The sequence below is a fragment of the Panulirus ornatus genome, chromosome 23 (genome assembly GCF_036320965.1).
Source record: "Panulirus ornatus isolate Po-2019 chromosome 23, ASM3632096v1, whole genome shotgun sequence".
In the NCBI taxonomy this organism is placed as follows: Eukaryota; Metazoa; Arthropoda; class Malacostraca; order Decapoda; family Palinuridae; genus Panulirus; species Panulirus ornatus.
Window position 1 is genome coordinate 3,954,575 of NC_092246.1, and position 13,551 is coordinate 3,968,125.

General features: G+C 43.9%; 1 protein-coding gene across 6 annotated transcripts in view; it reads left to right on the forward strand.

Moving 5' to 3' along the window:
* Positions 1–13,551, forward strand: part of LOC139756726 (SPARC-related modular calcium-binding protein 1-like) — a 218,842-nt gene that overhangs the window by 126,823 nt on the left and 78,468 nt on the right. For all 6 annotated transcript variants that reach the window (XM_071676427.1, XM_071676429.1, XM_071676428.1 and 3 more), the window contains one exon: positions 2,737–2,763. In XM_071676427.1, the coding sequence (XP_071532528.1) occupies positions 2,737–2,763 (27 nt within the window). The remainder of the gene's footprint in view (positions 1–2,736; positions 2,764–13,551) is intronic.

Here is a 13,551-nt window from a genome sequence, read left to right on the forward strand (position 1 = left end):
TTTCGTCAGAAATATTGAAGTGTGTATTTTGTTCAACATAACTACAACATGGACTTTGTAAATTTCACACGAGAAAAACCTCGCAGTGTGCAAAGGCCTTACCAGCTGAAGTTGTCCAAAACTTGGGTTTAGCAGAAATAGAAATAACAGAAAAAGTAGCTACACATTATCGCGTTAAAAAGAAAAAAAAAAAAGATTACGGAGGGGAAAAAAATGACAGTTGTTTGTCATATTTATGTTGTTCCATTGACAATATTCCATGAGCAAGGTTACGATGATGCTTGAAAATTGTGCTTAATTGATAAAAGAAAAAAAAATGTTCTTAAAATTGATGTTCTATCACTCGTATCGGATGGCAATACCTTTCCTTGTTGAACGTAACCAATGAAGTGATGATATTAGGGGGAAAGAAAATACAGTTCTCAGTTACCATACCGTAAATCTAACGTCTTGGGGGAGTTTTAATTTAGGTTAGGTTAGTGTGAGGTTATGAGTAGATGAGGCTAGTTAAACACAGTTTGTTCAAGTTATGTTACCTTAATTATAAGTTTTTCTCCGTTTCCCCAACAATCTTGGTCGTCCTGATCTACTGTAGCTTAATTCTATGATAGGCTGTAACAGGACCAGTACATAATGTATGTTCCTGTAGCACCCTTAATAGCACATTACAGCGTGATAACCTTAGGTGTTGGTTTTGTAATTACTTAGTTGGGGGGAAAAAAGGCGCGTTTTATTCGTGTCCATTGTTATCACGAGTGGTAGGTAACGGAACACCATTGTTTTTTAGACGACTGCAGTTGTTCGAGAGTGTTCTCAGAGCATTTTTTTGACAGCTTTGACTGATGTGCGTAAACCAGTTTGAAAATATGAATTTAGAATGTACGTAATATGATTGCGTAAAGCATATACACGTGTAGCGTTGGAGACCTAATCTTGATTTAACTGCACAGCAGCTGGAAATGAATTGTCGATAGTTGGAACGTAATGCATTTGGAATCATATCATGTGCTATGATTGCCCTCGTTGTTTGCTAAGAATATATATGTATGGGCTCAGTCATAAATCGGCAAGGGAATGGCTATAAATTTAAGTCAGGCTGTGATCGCTGGGTTGCTGCTCAGAAAAAGCATTGTTTTCACGTCGCGACTTTGTGTAAATTTAATATTCATTTGCGTTTTGTATTAATATTCAATTTTTCTTCCTTTATCCCTGTTTCTAACTCTCTGATGTGGTTGGATAAGCTCTTCTTCTTCGCGCCGGCGTGCGAGCGAAGGTGGAAACGGAGAGTCTCCGGCTTGATAAGTAAGGCCCGCTGTTTAAGTGGGGGTAAGGAGGCTTATGTCTAAACCACCTGGGCTGAATATCACAAGGCAAGGAAGGATTTCCGCGTGGGAGTTTGGTAGAAAAGCCTTGTTATCGCGCGCCTGCAAGAGCGTTTGTTTACCCAGAGCGGTGGGAATTCGTGGACTCGGGTCCACCGCACATGTTTCCACGTGGGGTGTTTTTTTTTTTTCAGGCATGGACTCGGCTGATCTTGGCGAGAAGAGGGAGGGGGGAAAAAATGGTTTGAGAGGCCGAGATCAGCGCAGCCCGGTGGGGTTTTTAGGTGACCCGAACATGGCACGGGAGAAAATGAAAGAGGGAGAGAGAGGAGAGAGAGAGAGAGAGAGAGAGAGAGAGAGAGAGAGAGAGAGAGAGAGAGAGAGAGAGAGAGAGAGAGAGAGGGTAATTCGACAGCATCTGTATTGCTGAATGTGATAAGTATTAACTAATATAAATATCTTTTTTCTCTTTCATACTGTTCGCCATTTCCCGCGTTAGCGAGGTAGCGTTAAGAACAGAGGACTGGGCCTTTGAGGGAATATCCTCATCTGGCCCCCTTCTCTGTTCCTTCTTTGGGGAAAATATATATATATATATATATATATATATATATATATATATATATATATATATATATATATATATATATATATATATATATATATATTGTATTACTTTTTTAACCGTCACTACAGATTTTTATACAAGATGCTTGAGAGATGTATTGAAATTCGGGCTCAATAAAGCAGATCTAACAAAGAACCAGACAGAATGAAACTGAATGTACTGGAAATGAACAAGACTGTATTAAAGACTTAGTTGCTCCTGAGGAAATTCAGAAGACAGTACCTGACTATATAATATAGGTTGCCCAGCTGTATTCAGGAATTTAGCCTAGCCGATCTTTTACATAGGTACGCTTGAGTATTTAACATAGCCAGTATATTATGGTCATCTAGCTCAATATGTTACCATAGCTTTTGATAATTTAACTTAGTATATAGAGGATGTGTTAATGTGGTAACGAAATCTCAGCTCTAGAAATAGGGTATGTGTAACTGTTTAGGAATTTCACCTAAGTTTTATACTGCTTAGTTTAGAAATGTGAGAGTAGATATGTCAAATGCAGCTGTCTCGGAATTCAAAAACTTCTCATCAGATTATTGATCTGTAGACGAGTTTAGGAATTTAACCTAGCATAAAGGTTGTATGTAGCAATGTTTAGGAATCAAAGCTTAGCAAATTATATTAAGTGAGCGAGTTATAGCAATTTAAGTCTGGAGATAGGTCGTATGTAGGTAGGATTGAGGATTTAAACTAAGAGGCAATGTACTAGGTAGTCCTTTGGAATTTTTAAAGGTTATTTTGACGTACTGGAACGTTGTACTAACACTTGTTTAACCTCTTCAACAGCCGTCACCGGGAGACAGGAAGGGAGACGTGAGTGTTAAACCCATTTTGTTAGTTATTTTCTTAGCTAATGGTGGTGGCGGTGCTTGAGTTATGCTTGCTTGTTCTTCCTGGTGATGGAGCAGCCTCTAAGGTCTTCATCGGTTTTGCTTGTGTTTTGACTGAAAGTTGTTGTTATAAAGGATATTTTTCTACTTCTTCTTTTCTTTTTTTTTTTAATGGGGTAAGTCTGACGGAAACTTTCTTTTTTTAATATATAAATGTTATTTTGTCTTATCTTTCTGGTGCGAGGGGGGGACACACAGCACCTGTTGTGGTACAGTCTGAAACCATTTTCTCGCACTCTTCTATGTTTCTCTGAATTACCTGACTTGTGTGTTTAGGTAAATTGTATTATTTGTGTGCTAGACTTTTTATTTGATAATGTTTTAAACTCTCGCTTAGTGAGGAAGACTTTTTTTTCGCTTCGCTTTAGAGGGCAAAAGTGAGCAAGTCTGATGATGTTTTTTAAGCCTAAAAAATGTAATTGAAATTGATTTTGAATTTTTTCTTTGTATTCTAGGGTCTAAAAATGGCTTCGCGATATTTTTCCCTGGATTGTTTTTCTATTGATAATAATAATAATATCATCACTGTGATATTTGCTATGTTACATAGATGCTCCAAATGTTTAATGTTTACGATTTCTTACGGACATGATTTATGCTTTCTTTAATGTACACATTTATTGGAATAGTACATCTTGCTCTCTTTTAAAACACTTCTCTTTTATCTGTGGCCTGGCTGTACAATGTACCAGATGGTCTGTTGAACAGCTACTTCATACTTTGTATAGTTAGTCTGTTTCGCAGCTATTCCCCTTCTACTCTTATATATATATATATATATATATATATATATATATATATATATATATATATATATATATATATATATATATATATATATATATTGGTTGTTGATTGCAATGTGCCACACTAAGATTGGGAGGTCACAAGTAGAAGAGAGAGGTGAAGATTTTGCATTCTCTGATTCATAGTCTTTTGCTGCCTTCTAAGGTAAGTCTGAATTTTAGATATAAGAATATATTCAAGATTCTTTTGTATTATCGTAATCTGGTTTAGTTTTAACTGTGTATTTGTATAGAAATTGTATTCTAGTGCATGTAGTCTGCTCATTATTTTTTGTATGGCATTAGCTATTTCAACATTAACTGAATATTCGAACAGGAGAATATATCAACATCACGAGAATAATTCAACATCACACGGGATATTCTGTGGCAGATAGTTTCCTATTAAACTGAATATTAAGTATCTATTTCAACATAGGGAACACTTTAAGAATGAATTACCGCACGTAGCGATGAGAAGCTGTGAATATTTACTTCTTGTTTTAATATGATCGCATTTCACCACAACACAGTACACTTTCTTATAAGCAATGCGCATTTTTGTAACTGAAATTTATGGTAAATATAGCGAACTGTAAATAACGAAGCTTCGTTGTTATATGGTCGAGTACTAATAGTGTTAGAAGTTATGGTGTATCAGCGTATTGAATGAGAGTTAACGGGTTTTCTCTTCTCGCAAATCCATCGCGATGTTGTAAGGTAAGGTAAGGTAAGGTCCCAGACCCAGCTGTAGGGGAAGAAGGCCTTTGAAAAAAATAAATGTTGAAGTGGGAATAAGTTCATACAGTAAACAGGATATTACGTTATTATATTGGAGGTCACTGACATAGATCTACCATCCTGGGGCTTTCAACTGTTGATGTATGATATTAATTTTCTTAAATGTTCCACATTCTTAAGTGTTCCACACTTTTTCTTAAATGTTCCATGCTAGAATTACGACATTCTTAAGTGTTCCACACTGTAGACTTCCTCGCTATAGTGATCTGTCATAGGGGGAAACTTATCGTTGGCCATCTTAAGAACCAAGTGAGAAACCACACACTTGATTTTCCTCCATCTCAATGGTTTTATGGCAACCGTGTCTCTACCAGCTTGGCTCAGATGGTCTAGACTCGCGCGCGCGTGTGTGTTTGTGTTGCGTTTGATGTGGCTTGAGTTAGTCTTTCGCCGCCGCGCCCCCCGACGGCGACTTTTGTGTTGCTGTGTAAGTGTCGTAAGTCGACCAGTATCTCACGCTAAGCTTTGTGTTGCGCGGTGAGTGTTGCCGTCAACTGGGGGTGGTGTTGAGTTGGCTGTGTTGAGGCTGGGCAGTGTGTGTGTGTGTGTTGTGTGTGTGTGTGTGTTGATTGGCTGCTCTGTGTGGTGTTGGTCGTTTACTTCTTCTGTCCGTACGGGAGTTTTAGGTAGCTATTGGCTCGTTGGCCAAGGTTGCTGCTGGTCGACATGCTCGACCAATTGGCCAAATCGACCAGTCCTCCTGATGAGCCACCAATTTGATCCTGTGTCATCCTGGGTCATCAGCGTTGCCATCTCCTCCTGGGTGTGAGTACACTGTTACCACCTCGGCGTGACTGCACGACTAATCAGTGTTACCACCTCGGCGTGACTACGCTAGTAAATCAGTGTTACCACCTCGGCGTCACTGCAGTGGTGCCAGGTTGCGTAGCATTGGGCTACCAGGCTCTCAGAGGTCCATCCAGTCGTGCGTGACTCACGACCAGGTTGGCAACGACTCATCGTCCCGTGTGTGACTCACCATCCGTGACCGCACCACCTGACCCATCAGCGTTGCCAGTGACTCACCAGCGTGAGTCATCAGTGGTGACAACGTGACTCGATTTTCACAAGTGTTGTCAGCCCGGCGTGTTGACTCACGGGTTGCCGTCTCGGTTTGTGGACTCACGCGTGTTGCCGACTCATGGTTAGTCACAAGCGTTGCCAGTTCAGCACGCCATTGCCGCCAACGCTGAGTCAAATACCAGTGTTGCCAGCTCGCCGTGACTCACCAGTGTTGCCAGTTCAGCATGACTCATTCGTGTTATCAGCCGGGCGCGATTAAACTTGCCAGTGTTGCTAATCCTGCGTCATTTATCAGTGTAGCCAGCTCGGCGTAAATCCCACTGACCACGGTTGCCTGCTCGGCGTAAACCACCAGTGTTGCCAAGTAGTTCGGTCTGACCCACCAGTGTTGCCGGGGTAGGGTGCATGGGTGGGTGGTGGGCGGGGGGTTTTGGGGGAATAATATCACAGTGTTTTTACTCATCAGCATCGCCAGCAGGTGTCGCGATTCACCAGTGGGTAACACAGCTCGGCGTGACTCACCCACCAGTGTTGCCAGGTCAGCGGCGTGACTCACGACGGGGGGGGTGGGGGTGGGGGGGGGTTGGAGTGACTCAGCTGCCGGGGGCTTCAACCTCTCATTACTGCGTCACTGAGCGGGGGCAGAGTCGCTGGTGAGAGGCCCCGGGTTCCCCAGACCCCCAGATACTGTCAGATTATCTGGGGGTGAACGCTGAGTGGGTAGGGGGGGGGGAGGGGAGGGGTTAAGACAGGGAAGGTTATTTTGGTGTTCGTAAGAGTGGATGTCCTTGTCTGTCTGTCTGTCTGTCTGATGGTAAAGGCTTTCTGATTGTGGGAACACAGTAAATGTGAAGTGTGTGTGTGTGTGTGTGTGTGTGTGTGTGTGTGTGTGTGTGTGTGTGTGTGTGTGTGTGTTTAATTATCTATTTCTATGGTACGGTGGGGAAGTTCTACTCTCGTGGGGGTCCCTGTCTCTCGAGCTTTTCATATCATACCACTTTTGAAGGTTGTGTTTGCTGTGTGACAGTGTACTTCTTCTGTTTGAAGAATGTGTGTGTGTGTGTGTGTGTGTGTGTGTGTGTGTGGTGATCTGTATTGTGTGTGTGTGTGTGTGTGTGTGTTTGGACAGCATGTGTTCTTTTGCGTATACGTGTTTGTGTATGTATGTATATACATATAATGATATGTTTTTTATTCTTTTTCATTTTAAATCGAGGTAAGGGAGATCAAGTGGTGTTGGGCGGAGGGGAAGGGGGTGGATAGGTGTACAATTGGGGGGAGACATGTGGTGTGGAGTAGGTGTGTGCGTACAGTGAGGGAAGGTGGTGTAATAGGGGGGAGTTGAGGTGGGGTGGGGGGGGCGGCTATGGATAAGATGTACAAAACACATAGGGATAACGTCCTTAATTCAAACCCACCCCTCCCCTCCCTTCCTCCCTCACCTCACCCTCACCCCCAAGGTTACTCCCCCTCCCTCCCCTCCCCCCCTAGAGGGATGAAGGCCGCTGCTCTGCACACCAACAAACGTTTTTCTTCTTGTTGTGTGTGTGTGTGTGTGTGTGTGTGTGTGTGTGTGTGTGTGTAAAGTTACACTCCGGCCGAGTCTTATATTTAGGTAGGCACGCACGCGTCTTGTACCCCTCCCCTTCCCCTCCCCCCATCCACTATCTCCCTCCACCACACCTCCCCTCCTCTCCTTCCCCTCCCTTCCACCTCTCCATCCGTGCTTACTCTCTCTCTCTCTCTCTCTCTCTCTCTCTCTCTCTCTCTCTCTCTCTCTCTCTCTCTCTCTCTCTCTCTCTCTCTCTCTCTCTCTCTCACACACACACACACACACACACACACACACACACACACACACACACACACACACACGAACTCACGCAACACACGAACGCTGACGTTGCAAGGAAGGAGAATGGGAGACCTGTCGTCTACTTAACTGTGAAGTTATGTTAGAGGGAAGCAGTCATGCAAACGACGGAAGTTCAAGCAGGAACACGGATTAAAGAGGTTTTTAAACGAGCAGGATTTTCGAAGTGACTGCAATTAGCACCATATGACCGTGTGTGTGTATAAGACGTAATGTCTGGAGTGTTACAGGGTGTAGGGGATTTCAGACACCCCAGACACTGCATGTTTACCAGGCGACACGAAGGCAAGTAAGATGATGGGGAGACAGATCTGAGCATGGTATCATATGAAGCGATTACCATTATATCGGTCACGCCCTACACACACACAGACACACTCACACACACACACACACACACACACACACACACACACACACACACACACACACACCCAGAGTAAAGATGAATAAACGCGATGATGAAAAAAAAATGTTCATTTTGAATATGATGAAACAGCTCAGCGTCGTATGGGGCCACCAGCCAAGCAAGCGGAGAAACAGACACACACACACACACACACACACACACACACACACACACACACACACACACACACACACACACACACACACACACGGGAAACGAGTTACAACTTAGAATCACTTCACCTCGGAGGATCTGAATGCACAAGCTGTCGCAGGAGGCTTCAAACTGAGCAAGAGGATGACACTATGCAGGATAGTAAGAGACGTGTGGCAGTGTAGTGATGAGGGGCATCGGGATGGATGCGCTCGGCCCTAAAATCGTGTCCCGAAGGAAGAAAGTGGATTATCAACCCCCGCGCAGTAAAACTGTGAAAGACACCACAAATAAAGAAACAGTGAGCCAAGCCATAGACGTGAACTGTAAGAAAAGTTATTGAGACCGTTACCACGGCAGATGGGAAACGTGGATAGGCGGACGACTAATTATTTCACGAGGTTAATGACAGCGATAGATGATAGCATCGATCAAGAGAGATGTGCGGTGAGCGCTTGCGCGTTAGCCCAAACCCCCCAGCCCTTCCCGTTCTCAAGGGCTCAAGCGTAGGGAAAAGAATATATAGAATATAGTAGAATTCAAAGACCGAATCACTCAGACGTTACTGTTACATCCTTACGACTAACAGGACGACAGGTTGGAGTATTGGTGAATGAGAGAGAGAAAGTATGGGAACACAAGGATAGAACAGTGACGCCAGGTCAAGTAGTGAGTGAGTGGAATAATAATAACATTTGAACAGATGACCAATCTCATCAGTAAATTCTTAATATATATATATATATATATATATATATATATATATATATATATATATATATATATATATATATATATATATATATATATATATATATATTGGAAAGGATCACAATTCTGCGCGTGATCAAGACTTTCCCCGTGGACTCATAGGAACATATATATATATATATATATATATATATATATATATATATATATACTCGCATACCACTGTGTTAAACGGCCACCCCTCAAGACAAGGAGCAAATAACAGAGCCGGGAAGGTTTTTAGAGAGATTTCATTTAATGAAATCATTAGACTGGATGCATTTGCATGATCCTCCGCGAGGGGGGAGGGGGGTTAAGATAACTGAAAAATCTACAGCCTAGAGAGAGAGAGAGAGAGAGAGAGAGAGAGAGAGAGAGAGAGAGAGAGAGATGGTAATCTACGCTTGGCAACAAATTAGAGAGCGCCAGAGACAACATACTTGCTTTAAAAGCGTCCCAGCACAGAAGTATGCAAATGATATCGTACAACATATCATGAAGATAGCGAACAAAAATATACAAGCCCCCCCCCAGCCAACCAGAGAGAGAGAGAGAGAGAGAGAGAGAGGATGATAAGGTTGTACAGTGTTCGGCCAGTGTGGATAAGAAATCTGAGTGGGAATAAGCCCGCAAAACATTCAACAGAATCCTTTGTGAATGGCAAGGAACAGTTCCAGATGAGGCGAAGATGAATGGCTTTATATTTTGTGTGTGTGCCGGCGCTAGCGAGAGAGAGAGAGAGAGAGAGAGAGAGAGAGAGAGAGAGAGAGAGAGAGAGAGAGAGAGTGGTATTGTTCAATGCCGCGATATATATCTTTGCGGTGATATGGATGCGCGTCAGCGTTCCCCCTTCCCTAATGACGGAATATTGTCGATGATAGAGAGTCTCTCTCTCTCTCTCTCTCTCTCTCTCTCTCTCTCTCTCTCTCTCTCTCTCTCTCTCTCTCTCTCTCTCTCTCTCTAATATGAGAGCAAGGAAGCAGAACAGTACGGTGTCAGGTTGCTGAGTTGCACAACACTTTACGAGCAGTGATCGCGTCTTGAGTGTGTGTGTGTGTGTGTAGTGGGAGGCAATGTTTTATCTCCCATGTGTTATCAAATACAGCCACCAGATATGCCACACCCCACCCCACCCTCTTGCTTTATATATATATATATATATATATATATAGGCGTTACCGGACTCCACCTGCATGTGGTTACGCAGGCGGGTGGCAAGTCACCTTCTGCGAGAGGTTGCGTCACCGTCAGGAGAGGTGAAGGAGTGGCCTCGTCGGGGGAAGAACTTCTCTTTGATCAGGAGCCTTTCGTATGCCGACTCTTGGACACACGGCGAAGACTTGGTATTCCATGAACCTCATTCTAAGGACCCCCGTGGTATTCCCCGAGCCTCATCCTAAGGACCCCGGGGTCCTGAAAAGCGAGACATGCGAGCTTCTAGTGCACCTCCACCTTGCCAGTCTGTCCGTTGCAACACCTCTCGCTTGACCTTGTGCGTTGCAACACCTCTCGCTTGACCCTTTCCAATTACCAAACCCCTAGTTAGATATAAATACCTTCAGTAATCCAATATACTTCTCCTTACGGATCCCAGCGCTACCCGCAACGAACACGACATTCACAGAATGTAGACACGCGAAAATGACCCGACAGACAGTGAGGAAGCACCCGCCCAACCCGGTCGTAACCCCGTTCCACCAGACATTGGCCGATCCGAAACTATACTCCCCAGACAGGTACGAGTCACGCGCTTTCTCGTCTTCATTCTGGACTCCGAATTACCGCATTACGAGACGATTAACGACACGGATGCCACATCTATGCTGACGTCAGTTGAATTTTTCGTCCTCAGTTGTCCTGTGTTTATCCAGCACACACACACACACACACACACACACACACACACACACACACACACACACACACACACACACCTAACTCCCCACCGAAATGGCAAGAAACATGGACTGTATTTCTTCTAACTTTTTGTATTTCTTTTTCCGTAGATTGCATACATATTGTAAGTTATGTACAGTATGCGGCCTCCCTCAACGCGAGACACATTACACTTCTTTATGACACGTAAATTAATTACCTAATGGCTCAACGTGTGTTTGTAAAATGCTATCTATCATCTGTGTAATTTAGCGCGTGGCCAATGCCAAGATATATTAGGGGACATTATATCATGGCTCAGATTATTAAGGGACTCTTGTCATGGGGTCAATTTGTTTAGGGATTTGATATCTCGGATCAGATATTTTATTTTAGGGACTCGGTATCATGGTGTCTGATTATTTTAGGGACGTTACATCATTTGGGGTAGATTAAACACCGGGACTTTTGCACGTCGAGGGCCGAGGTTGTTTAAGGATAGTTTCAAAGGAAGAAATTAAGCTTCAGGTGTCGAGTGTACGGTAAGTTTCGGATACTCTGGCCAACGATCCGTCTTAGATTCTGATTCGGAACTCGCTTGAGGCAGTTTATTCTCAGCCTGTTTCAAGGACTGGCTTCTCGACCCCGATTTGTTCGGGGCTTTAAGGGATATGACAGGCCCTTTTCAGTGATAAGGGCCACATCAGGGCTTCTCCTGTGCTACCCTTATGCTTCAAATGCCATCCTAACCTAATCTACCCTGATTTAGTCTAACGTAATATAATCTGCCTTTACTTTAAGATAACCTAATCTACACTTACTTTAACGTAATCTAATCTACACTTACTCTAACGTAACCTAATCTACCCTTACTCTGTCTAACGTATCCTCTTGTCTACTGTGACCTAATCTACCCTTCCTCATGTCTACCGTAACGTAACCCGTTAAATAACCTCACTCCAGTCTCGCTTGTAACTCCTCAACTAACACCATCGCCAAACACCAGACCCAGCTCGTCTGGAGATTAACCCAACGCACACGGAACCGACCTAATCCTATCTTCAAAGTAACCTGACCTAACCTAACCTGACCTGACCTGACCTGACCTAATCTGACCTGACCTAACCTAACCTAACCTAACCTGACCTAATCTAACCTGACCTGACCTAACCTAACCTAACCTAACCTGACCTAACCTAACCTAACCTGACCTGACCTGACCTGACCTAACCTAACCTAACCTAACCTAACCTAACCTGACCTAACCTAACCTAACCTGACCTGACCTAACCTAACCTAACCTGACCTGACCTGACCTAACCTGACCTGTCCTAACCTAACCTAACCTAACCTAACCTAACCTGGCCTGGCCTGACCTGACCTGACCTAACCTAACCTCACCTAACCTGACCTAACCTAACCTAACCTAACCTGACCTGACCTGACCTGACCTAACCTAACCTAACCTAACCTAACCTAACCTAACCTAAACTAACCTGACCTAACCTGACCTGACCTGACCTGACCTAACCTACCCTAACCTAACCTAACCTGACCTAACCTGACCTAACCTAACCTGACCTGACCTGACCTGACCTGACTTAACCTAACCTAACCTGACCTGACCTAACCTGACTTAACCTAACCTGACCTAACCTAACCTGACCTGACCTAACCTAACCTAACCTAACCTAACCTACCTGACCTAACCTACTACCTAACCTGACCTGACCTAACCTAACCTAACCTACCTGACCTACCTAACCTGACCTGAACCTGACCTAACCTGACCTGACCTGACCTGAACTGACCTAACCTAACCTAACCTGACCTGACCTGACCTGACCTACCTGACTACCTAACCTAACCTAACCTAACCTAACCTGACCTACCTAACCTAACCTAACCTGACCTAACCTGACCTAACCTAACCTAACCTAACCTAACCTGACCTGACCTAACCTAACCTACCTAACCTAACCTGACCTAACCTAACCTGACCTAACCTAACCTAACCTAACCTAACCTGACCTAACCTAACCTACCTAACCTAACCTGACCTAACCTAACCTGACCTGACCTAACCTAACCTAACCTGACCTAACCTGACCTAACCTAACCTGAACCTAACCTAACCTAACCTGACCTAACCTACTAACCTGACCTAACCTAACCTAACCTAACCTGACCTGACCTAACCTAACCTAACCTAACCTGACCTGACCTAACCTAACCTAACCTAACCTAACCTAACCTAACCTGACCTAACCTGACCTAACTGACCTAACCTAACCTGACCTAACCTAACCTGACCTGAACCTAACCTGAACCTAACCTGACCTAACTAACCTAACCTGACCTAACCTAACCTAACCTAACCTGACTGACCTAACCTAACCTAACCTGACCTAACCTAACCTAACCTGAACCTAACCTAACCTAACCTGACCTGAACCTAACCTAACCTGACCTAACCTAACCTAACCTAACCTGACCTGACCTAACCTAACCTAGACCTACCTAACCTGAACCTAACCTGACCTGACCTGACCTAACTGACCTAACCTAGACCTAACCTGACCTAACCTAACCTGACCTGACCTGACCTAACCTAACCTAACCTAACCTACTAACCTAACCTGACTGACCTAACCTAACCTGACCTAACCTAACCTAACCTACGTAACGACCTAACTAACCTGACGACTAACCTAACCACTGACCTGACCTGACCTAACCTAACCTGACTCTGACCTAACTGACCTAACCTACAACGACTAACCTAACTGACCTAACCTGACTGACCTACTAACCTGCCTAACCTGACCTACCTACTAACCTAACCTGACCTACCTAACTAACCTCCTAACCTACTACCTGACTAACCTAACCTACCTAACCTAACCTAACCTAACCTAACCTGACCTGACCTAACCTAACCTAACCTAACCTAACCTAACCTGACCTAACCTAACCTGACCTAACCTAACCTAACCTAACCTAACCAACCTAACCTAACCTAACCTGACCTGACCTAACCTA